This window comes from Camelus ferus, chromosome 8 (genome assembly GCF_009834535.1).
Source record: "Camelus ferus isolate YT-003-E chromosome 8, BCGSAC_Cfer_1.0, whole genome shotgun sequence".
NCBI lineage: Eukaryota > Metazoa > Chordata > Mammalia > Artiodactyla > Camelidae > Camelus > Camelus ferus.
The window spans coordinates 38,596,714-38,623,250 of NC_045703.1; the positions used below are offsets into that span (position 1 = coordinate 38,596,714).

Genomic DNA, 26,537 nt, shown 5'->3' on the forward strand with positions numbered 1-26,537 from the left:
AGAAGAAAGAAAGAAAGAAAGAAAGAAGAAAGAAAGAAAGGAGAAAGAAAACACATAAGGTACTACTCAGCCATAAAAACCGACAACATAATGCCATTTGCAGCAACATGGATGCTCCTGGAGAATGTCATTCTAAGTGAAGTAAGCCAGAAAGAGAAAGAAAAATACCATATGAGATCGCTCATATGTGGAATCTAAACAACAAAAACAAAAACAAACAAACAAAAACAAAGCATAAATACAGGACAGAAATAGACTCACAGACAGAGAATACAGACTTGTGGTTACCAGGGGGGTGGAGGGTGGGAAGGGAAAGACTGGGATTTCAAAATTGTAGAATAGATAAACAAGATTACACTGTATAGCACAGGGAAATATACACAAAATGTTATGATAACTCACAGAGAAAAAAATGTGACAATGAGTGTGTATATGTCCATGAACAACTGAAAAATTGTGCTGAACACTGGAATTTGACACAACATTGTAAAATGATTATAAATCAATAAAAAATGTTAAAAAAAAAAAACATAAGGTTTGAAAATGTGCCTGCATTTTAACTTAGCAAGTCCATTTCTAAAGATTTACTTTAAAGAAATAATTATGGAGAGAGAGATTTATGAAGATGTATAATAAATTTTTAAAATAAACTTCATGTATAAAAACAAAATTCAGATTTATCCATGTACTGGAATATTACTCATCCTTTAAAATTATGGTATAGATGAATATCTGTACGTATGAAAGAATAATGTAAAATAATTAAGTAAAAAAGGTAGTTTTAAAACAATAAACCTATTTTTCAAAAAAAAAATACTTTTGGCCATGAAGCATGAAGAGGCCAGTGATGGTTATCTTCAACAGATATGAATATTCCCTATGAGGATAATGAGTATTGCTTTCTTTTGTTTTCATTATATTCTAATTATTCTATACAAACAGGAATTCTTTGATTACATAAGAATTCTGAAATCAGTTGCTGATGTCTTCAGTTAGTAACAGATCATTTGGTTATTTTCTTTATATTAACTTAATAGAATAAAATTAAATATTTGATATGTGTGTATATATATATATATATATATATATATATATATATATATATATATATATTCTTAAAGAAAGTTGTATATTTATTACATTCTGGGTGCAAATTATTTTCTTGAACACCTGCCTTTTAAGGACACTAATTAAGGCACAATGATGGTTTTATTCTCTATAATTTATTGAGATATAATTGACATAGTGTATAGCAAAGTAGTTTCAGGTGTACAATGTAATGATTTGATAGTTGTATACATTGTGAAATGGTCTCCACAAAAGTCATCACATAAATCATTATAGGAATTTTTTGTTGTTGTGGTTTTTAAGATCTACTGTCTTAGCAACTTTCAAGTATGGAATATGCTCTCTTCACCCATTTGCTCCCCACCCTACCTTTGGCAACCACCAGTCTGGTCTGTGTATCTATGAGCTTTTTTCTTTCTTGATTCCACAAGTAAATGAGATCATACAGTATTTGTCTTCCTGACTTATTTCACATAACATAATGCCTTCAAGGTCCATCCATGTTGTTGCAAATGGCAAGGTTTTGGTTTTTTATGGCTGAATAATCTCATTGTGTATATGCCATATTTTCTTCATCCACTTATCGATCATTGGACATTTAGACTGCTTTCATTTCTTGGCTGCTACAAATAATGCTACTGTGAACATGAGGGTGCATGTATCTTTTTGAATTGGTGTTTTTATTTTCTTTGGGTAAATAATCCAGAAGTGGAATTGCTGAATCATGTTGGATTATGTGGTAGTTCTGTTTTTAACTTTTTGAGGAACATCTGTATTGTTTTCCATAGTGACTCAACCGGTGTACATTCCTACCAACCGTGCGCAAGAGTTCCCTTTTCTCCACATCCTCACCAACACTTATTATTTCTTGTTTTGGGGTTGTTTTTTGTTTGTTTGTTTTTGGGGTTTTCTTTCTTTGTTTGTTTTTTTGATAATAGTCATTCCAAAGTTGTGAGGTGATTTCATTGTGGTTTTGATTTGCATTTCCCTAATGATTGGTGATGTTGAGCATCTTTTCATGTACCTGTTGGCCACTTGTATGTCATCTTTGGAATAATGTCTATTTAGACCCTCTGTCCATTTTAAAATCAGATTTTGTTTTTTGCCATTGAGTTGTGTGAGTTCTTTATATATTTTGTTTTTTGTTTTTTTGGGGGGGGTAATTAGGTTTATTTATTTCAATTTTTCCTTTTTTTAATATAATAGAGGTACTGGGGATTGAACCTTGGATCTCTGAACTATACCCTCCCCCCTACATATTTTGGATATTAACGCTTTATCAGATATATGATTTGCAACTTTTTCGCTCCCATTCTATAGGTTGCCTTTTCATTCTGTCAGTGATTTCCTCTGTTCAGAAGCACTTTCGTTTCATGACGGCCCACTTGTTTATTTTCGTTCACGTTGCCTTTGCTTTTGGTGCCAGGTCCCCTGGAAACTACTGATGTGGCTCAAGGCTTAGCAGTTTAAGATTTTCTTAACCATCTTTAGTTTAGAGGAATGTTACACTCTTCCCTTGAATATTTTATTTCAATATGAAAACTGTGTATCTTACAGAGAAAGAACTATATCATCACTCAGTATTTATAGTTTTCTTTATATCAAACTATAAATTAAGTTTAATTAAGGCTGTGGAATTGTTTATTTTTAACAATTTAAATCTTATGTAGTAATTCTTAAATATGCACATTAGAATTTATTACGATTAAAAATGTTAATACAGTTCTCCTAAAACGGATTACTTCTTCATTTGAAACTCTAATGTGGTCTATTTGTTAATTTTCTTCAAAACAAACCTCAGAAATCCGTACTTAAAGAACAGCCTTTAAAATTACAGGTGACCTTGAGATGAGCAGGATGTGCAGTTCTGACAGAGCTATAGAGTCAATGTCAAATCTAAGTGGGCTGAGGAGTAAAGAGACGTGACTAAGAGGGGACAGTTGGTATAGATACATTTTGCTGCAAAAGGCAGAGAAACAGGACAGCAGCTGCAGGGAGATGTGAGGTCAAGGGAAATTTCTGTGTGTGTGTGTGTGTGTGTTGCCCCATTTTACAATGAAATGAAATATGTAAAGGCCTGTCTGCACACTGATAGCAATAGTAGAAAAGGATAGGTTGGAAGTGGAAACAAAGAATACAGGAGGGCTAATCAAAGGAGAAACCTTCTAGTCCATTAGTCATTTACAATATAAGATTTGTAAGATCTTGGCAAACAAAAATGCAGAAATTTAAACAGAATGTGATGTTGTTAAAAGTGAAAATCCACATTTCACTAAACCCCAAATTAGCCTCATCTAAGTGCTTTAGTAAAACTAAAGAAACTATCAAAGTTAACATTATGCTATTTCTAGATTTTTGAAGCAAGGGAAAAAATAAAGTGAATGGAAAAAAGCAATGCTAAATGTAGAAATCAAGCACATTAATGAGATGATTTACTGAAGGGAATGGTACAGTTAGAAACAAACTGTGAAAGTGAAAGAAAATGATACAGGTAAAAATCCAAAATACACAGAAACACAAGATTTTATATAACACTAAGCTATGATTTAAATTACTTCTCGGACTGCTTTTTACATGACTTAACATCCGCTCATTAGTTTTTTGTTTGTTTGTTTTGCCAGAAGAACACTAGAGAAAAATACTACTCTATAAAAGAAAACATACAGAATAAATTCACCCTATGTATCAAAAATAAGAAGCCAAAATGTTCTGTAAGTAGAAAACTCAAACATACTTTCTATGCAAAAGAAGGTTCTACTAAATGGATTATTCCCAGAATTCATCACTGCTTACTATATGAGTACCTGATGCTATTCACAGAAAGTTAAAATTTAATGTGAAAATACACTTTGAGATAAAGGGCACACCATCCAAAGAACTATAACAGCTGCAGCTTTTTTCTACCTTATTTGAACTAGAAAGTCCAAAAATGAAGCTCAGCTATTAATGAATGGAAAAAAAGAGTTTAAGACTTAGAAAATAAGAAAATTCTAATTTTAGAAAAGTAATTGCTTTATTTCTTAGGTAGAACATTTCTCACTGACCCCTTCTCTCATTCTTGAGAAAGTTACTTTGTTAGTAAAAAGGGAATAAAATCATGAACCTAAGAAAGTGAGAAATTTCTGTAATTCAGTTGCTTTTAAATGTTAAGAAATATAAAATCAAGCAGAAAAGATTTAAACCTTGGCGAAACTAAAAGAATAGGATTAACACTGAGGAGCAGAATTTGGGCAAAATAAAAATCGTCCATTTCTAGGCCTCTTTCAAGCCTATATTACAGCAGGAGTCCAATCAAATACCAATCCGGGGAAGTCCCAGTTCACTCCTTAGTAAACTGAATAGTCCACAAAATGCCTTTTAATAAATCGAGCAAAAGGGAAAGACATTTTAATAACAGAGAACTTAAATAGACAAAGGCTATAATGTAAAAATCTAATATCTATAATTTACTTCGTAATATTATAGGAAGACAAATTACCCTTACATATGCTTTAAGAATTAGTTTATTTTAAATACTTTATGAAAGTATATAGAACATTTGCTTAACATTTTGCAACACAGAAAATGTATCTTAAGTTAAATCTAGCACCTTACCTTAAACCAAATATGTGTGACTGTTCATAGTTGAATAAAGAACGAATCTTAGCTTCAGAATTCAAAATTATAAGTCTGTCAATAATATCCTGAAAAAGAGACTTAGAGTGAGACTGTGCTTGACTGGAACCATTTAAAGAAAACCAAATCAACAAATATTTACTTAGATTTCTGGTTTTCAAACTCAGCTACACATTTGAATCACCTAGGGAGCTGTTTAAAAAAATTAATTCCTGCATCTCACTCCTAAAGATTCTTAATTAACTCATTTGGGTGTGGTATGGGCATTATAGTTCCTGAAATGAATCATCAAATGTTTAACCAAAACAGAGAATTACTAATTTATACCCCATCTAGTATTGTGTGAGTAGCCAGTTAAATACTGTTTAAACTGCTAAAAATGTAAACTACTTTGAAAAACAAGTATGAACTCTACAAATGTGAATCATGAACAGTGGGTTTAAACAGTTTTACCTAGGAACTGTTTGAGATTTTGTTAATAGATATTCTCTGTTCATGTAAATCAGTGGTTTCCAGTCCTGAATGAACACTGAAATCAACTTAAAAAACTTTAGTGAACTTAAAAAATATATAGCTGCCCAGGCTCTACCCCAGAGCAATTAAGTCAGTATCCCTGGGGGTATGATTCTGGCATTAATAACCTTGTGAAAGCTTCCAAAAGTTGCTGCAATGGGTAACCAGGCTTAAAACTCACTGGCGCAAGTGCAGAGAATCCGATTATCTAGATGCCACAAGATGTCCCAAGCACTGGAAATTTAAGCCTACTGCAAATTTTTGAGCACTCTCTAAAAGCCTTTCTTTCTATAATACTTGGTATTTGTTCATATCTTTGGGTTCAAGCCTAAGAACTCTACTCATAGACAAAAACCTGTTTCTCTCATTGTTCATTTTCCTGGCCAAGAAACTTGCTACCTCCATGAGTTTAAATTCAAGATATTTCTGTAACCAACAGGGTAAAAAAAGGAAGGTTATGCTGGGGAATAAAGTCACATAATACTTTTTGGGAACTATGTAGATAATACTACAAACATATCATCAAATAAGTAAGAGGCAAGGGAGTAAGTTTATAAGAGGAGGAAATAGTTACTCTCAATATCACATCTGAAAAAATGCAAGACACAGTGAAAACTGGATTTTGTATAAACGTACCTAATGAAAGTTTATATGGAACATTTAGGAATGCATTTACCATCCTACAGTTTTTCCTGTAATACTGTGTAAATAATATTAGCACAAGACTTTATAGTCAGCAAATACAAAATAAACTGCCTCCCAATGAAGGATGAAAGAACTGCTATCTTAAATAATCTGTCATTGTTGTCTGCTTCTTAGCTGGGTATTCCTTGTATCAAAACAGTATGTGACACTTTGTGACTTCAGAGTTCTAGTTCTGAATCTAAAATCTAGATACTGTAAGCATAAGAAAGAATACAAGACAGAAAATGTATTCCCAGCAAGCTGGAAGAGTAGATTGCAGCAATCTATCAATAATAATGCATTTTCAGAGAACAAATGTTACAGTAAATAATTTCTTCTTCACAGAGGATTACACTGATGGATCACCACTTAAGGAAGAAAAGGAAACTCCTGGGAAGCCCCTCTTATGGAGAAATTCAGATTCTAAGCACTACAACACATGTCAATAAGGCAATTAGTTTCCTAAATTAAGTAGCAGCTTCCCAGTAACAAGCTAATGCAAGTAAGGCTTGGGTCTGGGAAAAAAGGAGTCTGAAACCCTGCTTTTTTTAAAAGCATATCGTCCATCTTGAGATTATGTTCAATCATCTTGCAGGCCAGAATGAGACCAAGACTGGAAAAACAAACAGGAATATGCATTCTCTATGAGTAAATGTATGTTTAAGTGCCCATTCTGCTTAAAACTGTCCCAATGGCTCTGCTTGTGCTATGTGACCCCTTTTACTTAAGAAAGGGCCAAGTGAAGGGTGAGAGCTAGGTTAACCGTAATGCCAATATTCCTATACCTGCCCTATTAGGAGTGGCTTATGACTGGTTAATCAAGAACATCCACAAACAAAATGCGGACTTTATTAAGGTCCTTCCTTGGGATTTTTCAAAGTGGGGAGTCTCTTAGTGCATTCTGACTGCTGTAATAGAATAACACAGACTGGGCAGCTTATAAATGCCCGAAACTTTATTTCTCACAGTTCTGGAGGCTGAGAAGTCCAAGACTGAGTTGCCAAAAGACTTTCTATCCAGTGAAAACCCACTTTCTAGTTCATAAAAAGTCATCTTTTTCTTATGTCCTCAGAGGGCAGAAGGGGGCGAGAGATTTCTCTAGGGTCTTTTTTAAGGCACTAGTCAACTCCTAAAGGCCCAACCTCCAAATATCATCACACAGAGAATTAGGTTTCAACACGTAAATTCAGGGCTATTCAAACTTTCAGTCTACAGCCAGGAGGTAGAGAAAAATGCCACTCTGATGGTGTAGTGAGCTGAATGGTGATTCCCTCCAAAAAGGATATGTGTATGTTCTAATCCCCACAACCTATCATTGTTGCCCTATTTGGAAAAAGACAGACACTTAAATGAGACACATAAAAAGCAGAATTCTCTCTGACTGGTCATAGAAGTCAGAGAGATTCAGAGGATGAGAGAAGTCCTTCATTGCTTACCTGGAGGGGACAACAGGACAAAGCCCTGAAAGTAGCCCCCTGCTGACAGCCAGCAGGAAACCAGGCACTTCAATCCCACAACTGTAAGAAACTAACCTCTCCCAACAAGAAGAATGAATTAGGACATGGATTTTCCCCAGAGCTTCCAGACAAGCCCTCAGCCTACTCAACACTTTTGATTTCAGCCTTGTAATACTCAGAGCAGAAAACCCAGGCACACAGTACTTGACTCCTGACCTACAAAACTGTGAGCTAATAAGTGGGTGTTTTAATTTACTAAGTTGGCAGCAATTTGATATGCAGCAATAGAAAAAAAATTAGAGATACATTGGTAAATATAAGATAAGCCAAGGCTATTAATTTTGGCATAACTGATAATAGCAAAAGACTTAAAGAAACTAGGTATCCACCAACAGACAACTAGATGAATAAATTCTAGTACATCCACACAACAGAATACTATGCAACTGTAAAAAAGCATGAGGAAGAGCTCTATGTACCACTATGGAGTAAATTTAAAGATAGAGAAAAGAAATATGCAAAGAGCAGGCTGGTGTTTATAGCATACCATCTTTTGCTTAAGAAATCTGCAGCAGGGAAAAAAAAAAATATATATATATATATATTCGTTTTTGAAAAGGACAGAAAGATTAACCAAAAATAGAAACTAGAGCTATAGAACAGCACTATAGAACTGACCTTTCTGCAATGACAGAAATGTTCTGTGCTGTCCAATGTTATAGCTGTTAACCACATACAGCTAGTAGGAACTTGAAAACTTAAAATGTGAATACTACTTAAAGGAAATAAATTTCTATTTAATTATAGTTTATAATTTATAAATTGCTACATGTGGCTAGGAGTTATCACATTAAACATCAAAATGTATAAGGGGAGAGAGGAAAGTGAGGACTAATGTTTAAGCACATTCTGTGAATAAATCTTATTATAAATTGGAACCACATAGTATTTTTCTATAATTTAAAAGAAAAGAAAATTAAAACAATAAAAAAGAACTTCCCTAATTTTAAAACATTCTGTCATGAACTTATCTATCAAGTTAATGGCAGAACCTGGCAGAGTACAGATTTATTTACTTCAAGTGACTTTAAAACACAGTATTCTGATTGTAAATCCCCAGTAGATATTCCAAAGACAAAACTGAAATGCCTGTATGCATTCACTAATCTTATTTTGAAAGTATTATATGTACATTGTGCTATAAAGCAAATGAGTTATTTTGTTTATGTCATTAGAAGCCAAACTTTGTAAAGAAGAAAGAAATATATAAACAAAGTAAGAAGAAATATCAGTATGGGCTACTGATTAATTTTTCTCTCTTAAAAAAAGAAAAAGAAACAACTACTTATTCCCCTTGGCTGTCCAATGAAAAGACTGTGAAGGGAATTAGAAATAACGACAATCTTGAATAGTGAACATTCCTAGTACTCAGGTTGTAGTTTCTAAAAACACTTTCTACTAAAAGGAACAAGTACTCTTTGAAGATTCTAGGCCTGAACCAGAAAATGTGTACAATGAGCCCAGCATATCTTATAAAAGAAATCAAGAAAAAAATATCAACTATCAAAAGGACTCAGTAGCCAAAGAATGAGTGCCTTGACCATCAAAAGCAAAAGTGATTGCACTGGACTGAAACATATATATGTAAAACCAGGAGTTCATAATGATAATAACAATCATAAAACCTCCCTTTGAGTATTAGAACATCAATTCATTACTCTGAAAATTTAAAAAATAGAATCAAGCATTTATTCTGTCATTTCTGGAAGAACTGTATTTCAGGATTCCCTTTAATAAATAATTCCAGTTAAATACAAAAAAGAATGACAGAACTAGAATCACCATTTCACATCTCCTAAGAAAACAATGAATGAGTACAACCCATGACAAATATTCTAGTTTCTCCAATAAGTTAATTCCATGGAAAGAAAAAGGGAAGAGCAATTTTTTTAGAATAAGATTTCAAAGGACATAATGACTGAATGAGCATGTGGATCTGTTTGGATCAGGACTTGACCAAGTGTGAAAAATGACATCTTTGAGACAACAAAGGAATCTTCAGAGTACTCATTCCTTTTAGGAGAAGGTGGTGTATAGTCTACACTAGATATTAGATAATATTAGATAACATTAAGGAACATGGACCACGCATGGAGGCAAAGGGAAATTAGCAAAGATTTTAAACAACAGAATGACTGCATCTGGATTTCATTTTTAAAGGATCATCTTGAGGATAAATTAGTGTGAGGATAAATTATGGGTTAAGACTGGAAGAAAAAAGAGCAGTTAAGATCTCACTGGAGTAATCTAGACAAAAAATGAAGGCCCCAACTAAGATGGTCTTAAATGAAATAGAAAAAGTAAATAAAATCAAGTCATTAGAGAGAGAAAAATCTATAAAATGGTGAATAACTACATATAAAGAGGAGTCAACAACAACTTCCAGGTTTCTAGCTTATTCAGTTGTGTGGATGATAGAGCTAAGATAGAAAAATAAGAGACAGAATTGATTTAGGTTAGAAAAAACATTATATTCAGTTGTAGACATGCTAAGTTTCCCATGAGTTTTCCAGATGTCCATTATCTGGTAGAAATCTGGCTATAGATCTGGCAGTCAAGTAAGCAATACAGGTCAGAGAGTTGTCAGTGTACAACTGAAGCACAGAACTGGATGAGATGAACACAAAGGATATGAAACAGAGGAGGAGAAGCCCACAAAGGAGAGTGTGCGGGAGAGGCCAGAGAAGCTGGAAGAGAACCAGAAGCAGTGCCATGGTCACAGAAGAGAGTGACACTGAGGAGGAGTGATCAGCTGTGCTAAACACCACAAAGTGATAAATCAACAAGGAGGAGGTTCCACTGGATCAGGGAATTACACATTCATAGGGGACTTCCTGCAGAACCATTTCTACAGGTGATCAAGCAAGACTCAGGATTACAGTGACTTCCAGAATTGATACAAGAGAAAGAAGTTGAAATTTCAAGTTTAGGCAAGTTCAAGACACTTTTTGGCAGGGAAACAAAAAAGAAAACCATAGGATGGTAGCTAAAAGACAACACAGATCAAGGAAATCTTTTTTTAATAAGCAGAGATTATATATGTTTAAACGATAAGAAGCAGTGATTCTTCTATAGGATTAAAATGTAGTGGGAAAGACGGACTCACTCACAGTTAAGTGTTTTAATACTAAATAAAAGACAAATCCTTACATAAGTGGAAAGATATTTTTGACTATGCACTGTAGAACATCCATGAAAACTTGAGAACATCCAAGCCATTGTTCGAGAAGAAATAACAACTCATTTGTACTTGTTTTCCGTAATAGATTTAAACAAAGGCAATAATATTAGAAATATTTTCAAAACCAATTCACTGGATATCTACTATGTGCTAGGTGTAAATGTGACTAAGATATCCTACGTGCCCTCAGGCTCTCACAGAGTAGTAGGGAAGACAGACAAATAAATGGCTAATTACAAAACTACTTAAGAAGTGTCAAGATACAAGTAAGGACAAGATAGAATGGGAATACTTTAAGAATATAAATTAAAAGTTTAATGATAAAAATACTTATCTTTATATTTCATTCATATAAATTATCAAAAATTTACCAAAATTTATCAAAAATTTGAGAAAGTTTAAAAAAATTAAAAAGTTCAGGGTCAATAAGAATTAGAAGTACTCAAAATGTCAAGACCATAGTAAAAAGACAAAACACAGGACAAAGTGACCAGAAATAAAAAGTACTGATTAACAGTGGAATTTCAGAACTAAATAATTCTTTACTAATGTATATATACACATATTTATGTGTCTTCAATTCAGAAACATACCCAAAGATGAGGAACTAAGTATCTCTGAATGACTAGAACAAGTTACTTATCTTCGAGTATGAATATAAAATAAGTCTCAAATAAATATGTACATACTGCCCTCATGGGGCAGTAATACATAGTTCATTCAAAATAAGCAGAAAATGTATTGGACTCCTTGGACACAATTTATCCCTAATTATCTTCGCCAATGAAGGAGCAGTACTGGTGTGACTAATAGTATAAGTCACCTAAAATAACTCACATACATCCTTCTATTTATGCCAAGTCTACTTCCTAGTTGGGAAGACTTAACCTTGCATTTTGATAGGTGCTACAACTGTTAGATAGCCTGGATCAAAGATTGCATTTATAGATCATTCAGAAGCTAACATTCTGTAGGTAACTAAATCAAATCAGCCTTTAAATATGTGTTTCTTTTTTCTGTTAAACTGCATTTTTACTACAAATCTTAAAAAAGTACATGACAAAAGTGAAAGATTAAAAGAAAATTACTTACAACAATGCATGTTGGGACTTCACGAAGAGAGTACTCTGCTCTATTAGGAAGACCTTGATTGCCTGCCAGCTCATAAACAGCGGGATAAGATAACAAGTTCACCAGTGCTAGAAAAGACTGAGGAAAGGGGAAAAAAATTATTCACATGGTTCATTTTTTTAACCACATCTATCAAAGAATCATTGATGTAAAGTTTTATAGCAGTATGACTGCAAGGGGTAATTTCTAAAATAATCCCAATTAATCCATATAACTATGAAATACATGCATATATGGTAAGTACAAAATAGTTAACATAAATAACAATCTACGTGCTGACAATGCATAACAATTGTAACAAAACATTTTAAAACATTTTCCAACTCCATTTATATCATGTATCTTTTGATAGTTTGGTTCTGATAAAAAAAAATGAAATGACCCATCTTTCTCACTCTTTGCCTTGTTATATCTGATGTGTAAGAAAATATAAGAAAAAATACTCTGGAGTTCTGGAGCAAGATAATAAATTTTATGTATTACTACATTCAGGTCACAAGACTACTTTTTATCCTTTACATTCATTGGAAATACAAGTAACCTAATTATAGTTAATTTTTAAAAGCCATGGCTTTTACTATGAAAAGCAGCTTATTTTCTGGTGCAAGCTTATCCAGTTAATCTTTCCATGAAATTTTTAAGCTCCTGCTCTTGTCTTATTGACAACAGCCTCAATATTTTTCTCAAGCACATTTCATTCTTTGGATCCCCTGTGCAAATGTAAGGGTTGCCCATTACTAAACAATAGATCTAAACTCCTAAGCATGGCTTTCAAGGCACTTTACTAATCGACACCTTTCTTCTCTTCAGTCTCAAAAGCCTCAATTCCCATTAAGTTTCCTCACCTTGAAGTCACTGCTACATCAATCAAATCTGCCTGTGGTCTCCTTCAAGTGACTGCCACACACACAAACTTCCCTTATACTACTAACATGCTCTCTCCTGCCCTCCCACTTACTCATTATCCTCCTTCACAAGCTTTCAAGCTTGCTGCGTTTTTTCTAGAAGGCTTTCCAACTAAGTCTACCCATCTCTAGAAGCCCTATATCCTGTCAAAACTTGTATGTTTAATTTGTATTATATTAACTGCACTGAGTTGTAACTAATAAGTTTTCTGCTTGTCATGTTAAAATACTCATTAGACTCAGAAAATTTGAGAATCGGACAAATTAAGAATTCTCACTAAAATCAGTACACTAAGATAATTAAAAAAAAAACAGTTAATTCAATCTCTCATTTAATAGATGAGAAAACTTGAGGATCAGAGAAGTGAAGTGACTTAGCCAAAGACATATAATCAGAAACTTGGTAGCAGAACTAACAGTATTTTCTTATTTTCAGGCTAATATTATTCATTACAAAATAAGTAATCTTCAGACACTATTTATTAACAATGTTGCCCTTACTCCACAGTCCTGGCTGTTAAATAAAATGTTCTGTGAGGATGGAAGTTTTATGTTCTATACTGTACAATAGGGTAGTCACTACTAAATGTGGCTATTGATGACCAATTAAGATATGATTAATGTAACTGCAATTGAATTTTTATAAGTTTTTTTTTTTTAATGGAGGTACTGGGGATTGAACCTAGGACTTAGCGCATGCTAAAGCATGTGCTCTACCACTGAGCTACATGCACCCCCAAAACTGAATTTTTAACTTTAATTATTTTAAATTTACGTAGCTACATGGGACTATTGTCTATCATATTGCAAAGCAACATTATAGAGAAAAGGAGGAAGGAACTGGACTGAAAGTAAACTTTTAAATGTGCCTCATTATGTATTGAAGCTGCATCACTGTTTTCTAAAATTTAAACAACAATAGAATTAAATCCTAAAAGAAAACTGAATCCCTAAGGAAGAATAATATTTAGAGCTGGAAGCTGGGCACTAAGACTGTTTATCACTATGAGATTCTAGGTCTTTCACAGTTCAGGAAAATATACAATTTTTTAAGAGAAAAGTTAATCATTAGTTTATATGGACATTCCTTACTCAAAGTCAAAGAAGTTAAAATTCTTATAACTCTAAATTTGAATTAGAAATATTTCCTAGGGATTATAATCAGTACTGTGCAACATCATGTAAAATTCAAGAACCCTGTAACCATACAGACTTATTAAGAAAAAAATAAACAATCCAATCCAAAAATGGATCTAAACAAGCAATTCTCCAATGACACATATGAATGGCCAACAGGCACATGAAAAAATGTTCAATATCACTAATTATCAGAGAAATGCAAATCAAAACTACAATGAGGTATCATCTCACACCAGTAGGAATGGCCATCATTCAGAAGTCCACGAATGATAAATGCTGGAGAAGGTGTGGAGAAAAGGGAACCCTCCTACACTGTTGGTGAGAATGCAGTTTGGTGTAGCCATTGTGGAAAACATTAAGGAGATTCCTCAAAAGATTTATATAGTCTATATTTTGTTGCAGATTTTTACGTCTACATTCAGTGATATTGGCCTGTAACTTTTTTTTTGGTATTGTCTTTTGTTTCGGAATCAGGGTAATTGATGTTGGCCTTGATTGTGAAGCATTCCTTCCTTTCAAACTTGGAATAGTTTGAAAAAGAGAGGCATTAACCCTTTATATGTTTGGTACAAGTCACCTGTGAAGCCATCTGATCCTGGGCTTTTCTTTGTTGGGAGTTTCCTACTATTAATATTGATTCAATTGCATTACGGGTCATCTGTCTGTTTATATTTTGCATTTCTTCCTGATTCAGTCTTGAGAGATTACATTTCTAGGAATTTATCAATTTCTTCTCAGTTGTCCACTTTATTGGAATACAATTGTTCATAGTAGTATCATGATTTCTGTAGTATTGGCTGTAAATTCATTTTCATTTCTAATTTATTTGGGTCCTTTTTTTCTTGATATATCTGGCTAAACGTATACTGATTTTGTTTATCTTTTCAAAGAACCAGCTCTTAGTTTCATTGATTTTTCCTTTTTTTTTTTAGTTACTATTTCTGCTTTGATCCTTATAATTTCTTTTATTAAATTTGGGTTTTATTTGTTCTTTTTCCAGTTCTTTGAGTCAGTGTTTATTGTTTTGCTTTGGTAACATGTCCGTTATGTATTACTTTTATTAATTGAAAAAAGTTATAGTAGGAATATCATGAAAGAAAAATGTCCTTGCAAAATAATTCATAGGGAATACTGGTATGTATCTTTCACTAAGTTTTGAAATATTTTGAAAATAAAAATTTAGAAATGAAAAGAGGAAAAAGAAGAACTTAGGAAAGGTTGTTTGCTGTAACTGAATATAGATAAGTCTGGATGAAGTAACAAGAGAAAAACTTAAAATCTGCACATTATTAGATAAATCATTTTTTACCTTTTGACAGCTTCGGTCAATAGGGTCCACTGGAGTAGATCTGGGATGGGTTACTCTAACATCATCTCTTCCACATTCCAGATTGGCCCATAATTCAGTAATAAGTGCATTAATGAACCCTAAGAAGAATTTTGCATAATATTTATAACGTACTAGTCTTTGAATTACGGAGGAAATATATAATTATCCTTCTGACAAGACTGGTCCATACTGACAAAAGACATACTTGTATCTTGTGTAAGAAATAACCTATAACCTTGGTATAAATTATATCCACTGCTGTTAATATATGTCTATGATGCCTCATTATCATAAAATTACATAATGACCAAATTCTGAAAGACTATTTCCCTGAAGGACTGAGTCTGTTTTTATCCTTTGGCCAGTAACCTCTCTGAGTATGTTTTTCTGAAAAAACTAAGGTTTACACTTCACTCTGCAAATGAGTGAAAGGCAGCTTGAAAGTTGGGGCAGCGGGTGTGTACAGAAGGTGTGTACTGAAGGCACAGCAGGCACCTGAAGAGTCTAAGTGTGTTCCCTTAGTCTAATGTAACGATTTTTTTCCCATTTCCATATGCTTAGAACAATTCTTCATTTCATACAACCTCTGGCTCTAGACAGTCTTTAAATTCTCATGAGTCAGATAAGGTATTATTTTATCTATATGAAAGTGATTATTAAGCCTGATTATTAAATTCCTTTAAGACATATCAAATCATATGGAAAAGTGTAAAACAGAACACCTAATCATAAAATCAGTAAGTTCATAATAACATTAGAGCAGAAAGGGTCCTGTGGTACAAAAGAAAAATACAGGCTCTGAAATAAAAAATATCAAGTTTCGTATTATATCTGCCAGCATATTAGCTGTATGTCCTTAAATCTTTTGACTTCTTAGAGCACCAGTTAAATCTGAAAATTGAAACAGTGCTGCATTTGAGGGTTGCCATAAAGCATAAATGGGATGATACACATAGATTCCTAATATAGTATTAAACACCACAGAACTCAAGCAGCGTTAATCTTCCTTCCTTTCCCCAATGAAAAACTGCATTTAGCCTTCTTAAGAATAGTCTGATATGATGAGGCTGAGAAACTTAATGCCTCGACCAACAGAGAAATCTGAGGTTGAATCTAGTCTTCAAATGCTCCATTAATGTACCCCCGAGTAACTACAACCAATTGGATTTTATTCTTTGAAGAAACAAAAGAAAAGAATAAGTGGCTCAGCTTAGGATAACTTTTGCCAAGAAACATGTTTCATAACGTAAGTAGTCCAAATTAGTTCAGCCAAAAAATATTTAAGATACACTATAGAAAAATATTTTCCTTTAAGGAAAGAATCAATAGTGATCACTGATGTTATGATTCTTCACTTCTAAGACTTAAATATAATCACAGCATCTCTAATACAGAGTACACCTTGTCTCTGGCTCAGGGTTCAGATAACCCCAATATATAAAATTCTCAATGTTCGAACATCTTAAAAATCCAGTCTGTAGAAGATAATACACGCAAACTGCAAACTGCAAAAATACTGGTGCAAATTAAGCGAGTGAGAGGGAATCTCTCAAGAAGGAAAGAAGAAAGAGAATAAGAAAATGGTATATGTTTGTGATAAACTATTATGATTGTAAATCATGCTTCATATATAATTCACTGAAACTGAGCATTAAATCCTATCAGATGCAATTACACCAAGGGAGAGGATGATAAACTTTTGATTTATAAGATGAAAGTTTCTTAAAGGATCAAGTATATTTCAGCTTAGGTCATTATGTGCCATTGTTATATGCAAAGAAAAAAAATCTGTTTATGTTTTACAGAAAAAAAAAATTCCTAGTGGAATTTCATGAAAAAGAAAAAAAAAAAAAAAGGAAATCCATTAGCATTCTTTCACCTCAGGCCTAACCTGGGAAAAAATTTTTGAGTGAAATAACTGATACTTGATCATGGCAGTTAAATTTTATACTGACTTGCTCATTTTATTTAAATTATAATTCTAAAGAATTTACCTGAACTTTGTAGTGCTACTGCACCTGCTGCTGTTGATGCCACTTGTGTAACCAAAACTTCATAGCCAAACTTTCTATGCCTGCTGATCTAACATAAATAAGGAACAGTAAGAAGCAGGAAAACATAGCATGCCAATATTTTATTCAGATGTTACATGTTGAGTTACTGATTTCTTTACTAAAATACCGGACAGTCTTTCAAGTAAAGATAACAAGAGTAGAAAAAACTCAAATTATAACAATCAGTAAGTTAATGCTAATATAATATTTTTGACAATCTTATTTCAGATGTAGGTTCTGGTACCAGCCCTAAAACTAAGTAGCTTTTTGACCTTGAACAAGTCACCATGTCTCTAGGTCTAAATCTCTTTATACTTAAAATAATGGGGCTTTGGACCAGATGAAGAGAGATTCCTTCTGACTCTAAATTCTATTATCTAAATATTTTATCCTTTAGGTTGATACTTCAAATAAATTCTCACTAATCTGTACTGACTGCCAGTTTTTTAACTGGGGTTTCAAATAGACAATTTTAAAAAGAATAATGATGACTTCTTAACAATGACTGTTTTAGAGGCAATGTGACTTTTTTTCCCTAAAGGAGGAAATTACATACACACACACACACACACACACACACACACACACACACACACACACACACAGAATCCTCATTAATATACAGTTTTCTAAACAACACTGGAGAAAACCTTAAATGATTTGTTATTTCACAGAGAGTATCATACATGTATTCATGGTAAAGTTCAGAAGTATCTCTTAATAAAAACTGGAATAAGGAAATGACAAAGACATCATAAAATGTTCCTCCCTCTTCAGACTTTGGCTAAGATCATGTTGGTCTATGAAATATTTGACTTCTATACAAAGCTAACCATTCAGAATTTGTATTTTTTGACATTTTATTAAAAGGGTAAGGATGTGTTTTAATCAAATTTTTAAAATATAAACTGTACATTCAGTTTTAAGGGCAAAAAAGGGAACTAAAAGACCCTAGGAAAGAATTAGGTTTATTTCTTAAATTCTTTTGCTGCTCATTTCTTTTTAAGCTTGCCTTTGTTTTCCATTTTTACTATTCTTATTCTCCATGTTTCTTAATTTACCATCCAATATTCTGCAGTTAGATAACATAGAAGTACAGCAACTATCCTTTCCCACTTGCCTCTTCCATGACAATGGAAAAAACACCTTACTCATCAATCACCCCCATTGACTCTGCTGATTCAGATACTAGCCAGAGGGGTCTCCCAGGTCAACACTAAAAACTAAAAAGGAAGAGGTCAAGAAAAACTTGAGAGAAGTTACAGGTGCTTCACTAAACAAGACTTAGATTTCATGAACATTGTTAAAGACTCATCTGAGTTCTAGTATTACTACCATCAGTAACTAGATATGTGAACATAAGCAGATCATTTATAACCAGCCTAGATCTCCACTTTCTCCTCAGTAAAATTTAGGAAAGCCTAGTTGCTTATTTTATAAGATAACTGAGAATCTAAATTTTCAAAAAACATCCTGAATAGTATAAAGCAACATTAAAGTATTGTACTAAATTATAGTTGTTAGTTACTGAGGTTCAAGAACAATGTCTTCTATTAAAACAGTATAGTACAAAGGAAGACGAGATTGTTTCAAAATTTATGTGTATAAAAAAATGACACCTAGTCCCAGGTGCATTATTAAAATAGTCAAAGCTGTGTCTGCAAGGTCTCAAGCATCTAAATGAGGGAAAAAAATGTCTTTGAATTGCTTGAGCTATTTTCAAAACCGAAAAAAAAAAAGAAAGAAAGAAAGAAACCAAACAGTTAACTAGCACACGAGGAGAGATTCAAATTCACCAGATCTAAATATAATTTTTGTAAACCGAAAAAGATAATGGTAATAAGTAGGGCCTTTGGGAGGAGATTAGGTCAGGAAGATGGAGAGTGTTCATGGATGGAACTGAATTAGCACTCTTATGAAAAAAAGATTGCCAAGTGCTCCCTAGGCTACATGAAAATACAACGAGAAGTCTGAGTACCAAGAAACAGTAACTGCCAGAGACAAAGAAAACATTTTTAAAAGCATACTTATGATCCTAAAACGTCCAGAAAACTAGGGATATTTACTGGGACTGCAAAAAAAAAAAAAAAAAAAAAAAAAAAGAATATACCTCAATAATATCTGAGAAAGGCTTAATTTACTGCAAATTTTATTTAATAGTAGCAATAATAAAATACCTCTACAAATATTTCTTTCTTTAAAAATGGGAGGCCTAAACTCTCAATTACACATACATTTAGACACAATAGGTTTTTCTCCTGGAATTCCACCTAGTTTTAGTATATCTAGATGTTTGATATCATATTTATAAAACATCTGGATAAGTAACTGAACTTTTCAATTTCATCCAGTTGTTTCATCCTGTTAACAGTCATCAACTCTCTAATGCTTTCCTGAAAAAACATCAAGTATTACAATGCTATATGGATTGTTAATTGAGGTTTAATAATCTCTTCACACAAAGAAAACAGAATGATGTTCTTAACGGCTTTTACAGAAACAAAAGTTCGTTTTGCCTATGGCAGATGGAAATTCATACCTGTAATTTTTTTGCATATTGGCTGAACATAAATGTCACACATTCATTGAGGGCACCTGTTCTTTGAAGAAGTAGTAGTCCTTTGGGAGTGGCAGCAAAATTCAGTAAATCATCTAACAAATTCTCTTCCCAAGCCATACTGAAATAGGTAAAAAGAAAAGTATGAATGTCTTTCTTACACTCAAAACTGAAAACAAAATCTCAGCTTAATACTACTAACATTAAATTTACAGAGTATATATTGGCTGCAAAGTACTCACATGTTTAAAAATAAGATCAATAGTATGGTTTCCTCGACAATGAGTTTTTACTCTTATATCTTCTATCCAATAATTTTCCTTCACTAAATAAATCAAATATTAGCTGCACATGTCAGCATTTTCATTACACCTAGATTCTCTCAACCATGTCTTAATTTTATTTTGTTTTCCTATTATAATTCTGCTGTGCCTGGATTCCAAGCCCCATTATTTCTATATTCCTTTTCATTATAAGGTATCTCTCCTCTGACTTTCTAAAGCATATCAGGCATTTTATCTTTATTTTTATAGCTTTTTAGTTTTATTCTTGGAGAATTCCATTTTTTCTCAGAATACTTCTAAAAGGCAATTAGCATTCTCCAGAGGAAAAAAAAAGAAAAAAACTTGAAACATTCAGGAGACACAGTTAACAGGAGAGTCAGAGCTAGAAATCTGGAAACACAGGAGGGGATATGGGCACCTCATTCTGAAGTACAAGAAGAGAAAATGTATTACCCACCCTACTGGATATACCTAGTTGTCAGGAAAGGAACTATGGACATTGAAACAAGTGAAAATCAAATGTTTATAGGAATAGCAAAACTGAGTATAAAAAAGTGTGCCCCTTTTCCCCAAGGAAGTTTCAGAAGTATGTTTTGAAACTGGTAAGAGATTTGAAATCCAGAACTTTTCTGATAAAAAAAAAGGAACAATCAGTACATGTTGTCACATATCCATCTGTGATTATACAGTAATGGCCAAAGATACAACCATATTGAAACACAAAATAAATATCACCTTAGACAAAGAACAGAAGCAAAAAGAAGCAGGACTAGTTTTGAGGCAAATGCAGGCAATGAAATCCAAATCTGTCTTAAATAGGATACAAAGAACTCAAAGAGTTACATATGAAATGTTAAGACCAGTAGTAGGCTCACTGCTTAAGATTCATGACTGGGTAAGACTACTAAAAATAGTACATATATAAATTACATATTTTAAGTTTAGTTAAATATTTAAAGAACATACATGTAAACAAAATACATTATATATATATATATATATTATACATACAATACATGTATATGTATAAAACTGCCTAAAACTGTGGCTTCTGACAAGCCACAAGCTTAGGGAGACAGGAGGATACAGTGAAAGTCTCATTTCTCAAAATAAGCAGATTAGCAATTCATCTTTTACCTTCTAATTGTATATGTAATATCCTTGTCATCACTGACAGGAGCCTCAAAATGCCATTACAATGTTTATTTAAAACATGAGGATAAAAGAAAAAACTATAAAAACACTAGGACAAGGAAGAATGAACATAAAACTAGAAACTGGAAAAAATAAGGCAGGGGAGAAGAGAGGAACGCAGGGAAGAAAAAAGACTCATTTGAAAATGGACTTGCACTCAAACTTTAAAAGACTTCTAAAGCTAAGAATCAGCAGAATCAACATTCATTAAATTGAATCCATTCCAGCTGAAACAATTTAATGACTAATTTTATTTATGATGTTCAAAGGAAAATTTTTTTAATCTTCCATTAAAACTGAAGCAAAAAGCAACAATCAAATAAAAACAGGTGTTTTTTTTTTTTAATAAGAACCATTGGAAATCTTGGAAGTGAAAAAAAACAAAAAAACAACAAAAAAATAACAGCCACTTAGAAAGCAAATGGGAATGGGAAAACTCTAGGCTGAAAAGAATTACTGAACTGAATTGTAGCTAGATAAGAAATAAATGATCAAACAAAAGAGAGAATATACTGAAAGTTCCCAAATACATCTGATAAATGCTCCAAGAGAATATAATATTTGAAAAATAAGAATTTTCTAGAAGATACAAGTCTAGTCTATACTCAAAAGAATAATCAAAGTACCAAGCAGGATAAACTTAAATCACACAAAAATAGAAAACATCCAAAAAAAGAAATTGAAAGCTATGAGAAAAGATATAACTTATATAAGAAAGTGACTATACTTACAGATTTATCAGTTACCACTTATTTCAGAAGACAATGGAGTAAAGCTTCAAATACTAGTAAAAAATGATTGTCTATCAAAACTTTTATACCCAGATAAACCACCATTTAAGGGAGAGAATGTGAGCTCTATAGCAAGCTATGGGCAGGGGAGAGGGTGGTTTGTGTGGGTTGGAGGGAGCATAGCTATCATCAGACATCAAAGGATAAAGACAGTTTATTACCTTCAAATCCTTAAAAATAATTAAAGGATAACTGTATTTGGAAACTTAGAAACATACTTCATTAGGGAAAAACTGAGGCTATCAGAAAAAAATGGGTTACAAGTTTCAATAAATGGCATAAAATAATAAAAATGCCAACAAATTTAACATCTGTGAGAAGAAATAAATTAGGTGATTAAAAAAAATAAAACCAAACTTCCAGATAACTATAACAAGACTAAAAATTATGGAGTATTTAGAAAAGCAATGACTGGTCAAAGTATACTAAGTTCCATATTGCTTTTCAAAACATGATATGAATACTCAATTACTTTTTACTTTATTAGAAAAAATATACAATTAAACATACTATTGAGAATTTAGGAACAGCCACTTTTTAAGAGAAACATAACTTATAAAATCAAAACCAAGGGAAAAAGGAATAAAAAAGTATTGATCTAAGATAAGGCAATACAGGAGAAAAGGAAAGAAAATAGAATATAAATAATAAGAAAAAAAAGTGCCAAATATCAGTACTGCAAAAAAGTAAAAAAAAAAAAAAAAAACCTCATCTAATAAAAAATGAGACTGTAAGGTTGGATAAAAGTTCACAATTTACTACTCTGAATGGCAGAAAATAAAAGGATGAAAAAAAAACTCTGCATTAACAGACAGTATAGATTGTCTGAACCAATCTCCATCTAAACTCCTTTTTCACCAACTCTCATGCAGCAAGAGATGGCCATATGGCATATCTAGTAAGATGTTCACAAAAGAATCTAATGACAAGAGATTTCTGTCCTAAATAAAAGACAATGCATCATGAAAAGAAACCATTTGATTCTACAACCTTTTTCCTCTTAGAAAGCAGCTGTGAGGTCTAGAGATTGGCCACTGTGCAACCCTGAGGGCAAAAAGCAGACATTAATGACGAACAAGAAAAAAGGAGGCTTGGTCTGAAACAGCATCTATAAGCCAATGCCTGGGTGAATTCCAAGAGACTTCTTGTTTTATGAGAAAAAGAAAGTCTTGCTGAGTTATCTGCAAACAAATATACTTGCAAACTAATTAAAGCAAAGTAACAATATCAATAACATACAATATAAAACTTAAGGTAACACAGTAATGGGAAACTATATAATAAAATAAAAATGTAACCAAGAAACAGTGAACTTTTATGTTCCTAATAGCATAAAATGTAAGCATGTAAAACAAAACTCTAGAACAAAGAACAATTTACAAATCAACTTTTATAGTGAATGATTATACATCAAGCAGAAAAAATATTGAAAATTTTAAATACCTACTTCCAATCAAGAACATAAAATAGCCTTTTCACGCAAGGACAGATTTGTTTTAATTGACCCTGTACTACATCACAAGATCTTAACCAGCCTAAAAGAATACATACGATGCAATCCATGTTTTCTGAAAACAATATAAATGAATTAGAAAACAATATAAAGTATAGTAGTTAAAAAACAACTCTTTGGAAACTTAAATGTATTCCAAATATTTCATGAATTTAAAGAGTAAAATCAAGATAGAAAGTTCTTAATATTTATAAGCGCTTAATAGTGAAAGTGCTACATATCAAAATGTATTACAATTAGAATAAATGATGTAATTGTTTGTTTTAATATCCATTCTCAATTATCTTTTTATTTACTTGCCTGTACTACTGAAGTAAGGGAAGGAGAGGAGAGAAAAGGAAGGGAGATGGGGAGAGGAGAGAAAAGGAAGGGAGATGGGGAGAGAGGGAAACAGAACATTAGCAAAACCAAAACCTGGTCTTTGCATAAACTAATGCAATAAATTGGCCAAGTGTGGGAGGGGAGCCAAAAAATACTAAGAATCAAAAATAACCACAGTTAAAGAAATTAACAACACAAGAAAACTTTGAACAAATTAAAACCAAAAAAGTAAATATTCAGATAAAAAAATGTAGTGCTATTTTTCACAAAACAGTCAAAAGTCACTCAAGCAGAAATAAAACATGAATGAATCATTAGCCATTAAAGAAACTGTGTTCTTAAAAAGTCTACCCTGAATTCCCACGAATAAAAACACAGGCAAAAAAAAACCTGCAGGTTAACTTTTTCAGAATTATGTGATACAATGTTTTAGTTTATCTTTTCCAATACTACCTCAGCATTTAATTCTCCCTTCAAATTAGTGAAGATACTCAATGTTTCAAAACAGAAGGAAGATGTAAGCCATTCTCTATTTTTTTTTTTAATTGTTCTTAGAGGACCCTCCAAGGCAAAGATCACATGGCTTTGTTAGCTCATGAGGATTCCATTTTTTGAGTAGTTAGATATTATAGAGGGTTAGATACTCTTGTGGAAATTAAGTTTTAGGTGTTTCTTTCTTTGGGAATCACAGGCTGTTGTTTCAGATCACAGATCCCCTGCTACTTCAGCCTCTAGTTTTATCAAAGGCTCCTTGGTAACGGTTGGGGCAGGCTTGGCATCTTTGGTTGTTTTGTGATTACATTCTTCTCTACAGTCACCCTAAGGATGGTCTCTAAGTAGTCTGCAGTCATCCCAATCACTGACATCAAAGTAGCCTTGAAGAAATCTCATTTGGGGTTGTATTTCAACATCTAGATTTAAAAACATCACCATCACCTATGATGACTACACAGCAGTTTCTATCTTCTTTATAAAATTGTAAGCACCAATAAATGAGAAGATGGAGAGGAAATCTCCAACATATGCTGTCAGAAAATATAAAATCAAACTGCCTAATACTAGTCTGTCAGAGGCTCAAGAACATGGACTTTGGCAACTTACCCTTAATTTTACTTTGACATCTCAAGTCTTATTGTCAGTGTTACTATTAAGAAACTAGGATCTTGTAAGTAGACCCAAATATATGTTGGATACTAGCGCATGGCAAGAATGGCATAGCAAATCAGTGGGAAAGGGATTAAGCATTTAATAAATGGGACAATTGGATAGTAATTTGGAAAATAAAATTATTTTTGAACTCTTATGTCATTACTTACCCCCAAATTCCAAATGTTTCAAATATTTAAATAGAAAAATAGAAATATAAGTATACTATAGAAATATTATACATGTATATACACAGCTGTGTATGTGTATGTGTGTGAAATTTCAAGGTTGGGAAGACATTTCTAGGGTTAATCCAAAACTCAGAAATTTTAAATGAAAAGAGACTAATTTGACCATGTAAAATTAAAATAAAACTACCTTGTCATTAAAATATTATAAACAAAGTAAAAGATACAAATGATAAGTCACGGGAAAATATTTTGTCTGCAACTCATGACATACTTTCTTGTTTAGTCCATTTATCTGCATGTCTATTCATGCACTATTATTAATGCAATTACTATAAGTCTATATTTTAAAATATGAAAGGGATTGTAACTTGTTACTTTTCTTTGCGGAGAATTTTCTTGAGTATTTTTTCCTATTTTCCATATAAATCAACCTTTCCAGTTCAAAAAGCAAATGAACAACGAAATAACAGTCTTACTGTATTTATTGTATAGAATTAAGTTTGTTACTTAAATTAGTAAGAGGTGACATCTTTACAATATTGAATCTTCCTATTTAAGGAAAAGTTTTCTATCCTTGTTTGTACAGATTTTGGATATTTCTCATTAAATTTATTTCTATAAAATTGTTTTGCTATTGTAAATGTGATCTTTTCTTCTATTATATCTTCCAATTGATTATTGTCTGTACTTATGAAAGTTGTTTGCTGTTGATTATTCATATTCAGCCATTTATAAATTCCTCTAGTGCTTGTTACAAAAAAAAGAAAAAGAAAAGAAAAAGAAACTAGCATTTGTGGTAGGAGAAGGGTTATTCATTCATTAACTAATTCAACCAAGCTATCAAGCATCTGCTCTGTGCTGGCAACATGATTAGTCTAGTTAACTGGCCCAAATGGTTTTATACTCATGTTTTACCAAACTATCAAGGAATAATGCCCATCTCATACCAACTTTTTAAGTAATGCAAAAGATACTCAACTCTATGAGGTAATCTGATTTTGATGACAAAAATGAAAACAGTTCTATTTTATCAAAATTATTAAACTTTTGTTTCTAAGACATTAATGTAAGATGTTGAGGGAACCTCCTTTTCCCCTACATCAAGTTTACACATGGAGCACATTCCCCAGTTTAACAAACACTGCTTGCCTCTCTCTACTTAATCATTCACTCCTCCCCATTAAAGGAAGGGACTCAGGTTTGTAAGATGACCTAACTATGTTTGGCTAGGCAATGCCTCTCTACAGTCCACCACTTCTTTGGGATCCACGTACCTGTAGGAAACACACAATCTGATCACTAGACAGTTAAGTGATTAAGTGAGGGTGAGGGAAGCCTATGGCTGTCCACTATAATTGTGACAGAAGGGTTAATCTAATTCTTCTGATCTTACAAAGCCTAT

The 26,537-nt window shown here is 32.7% G+C and overlaps 1 protein-coding gene across 1 annotated transcript in view; it reads right to left on the reverse strand.

Moving 5' to 3' along the window:
- Positions 1 to 26,537, reverse strand: part of TBC1D32 (TBC1 domain family member 32) — a 111,423-nt gene that overhangs the window by 36,225 nt on the left and 48,661 nt on the right. The window contains exons 19-23 of the mRNA XM_032484881.1: positions 19,678 to 19,816; positions 17,079 to 17,166; positions 15,064 to 15,182; positions 11,671 to 11,787; positions 4,663 to 4,751 (exon numbers count right to left, since the gene is read on the reverse strand). Of these exons, the coding sequence (XP_032340772.1) occupies positions 4,663 to 4,751; positions 11,671 to 11,787; positions 15,064 to 15,182; positions 17,079 to 17,166; positions 19,678 to 19,816 (552 nt within the window). The remainder of the gene's footprint in view (positions 1 to 4,662; positions 4,752 to 11,670; positions 11,788 to 15,063; positions 15,183 to 17,078; positions 17,167 to 19,677; positions 19,817 to 26,537) is intronic.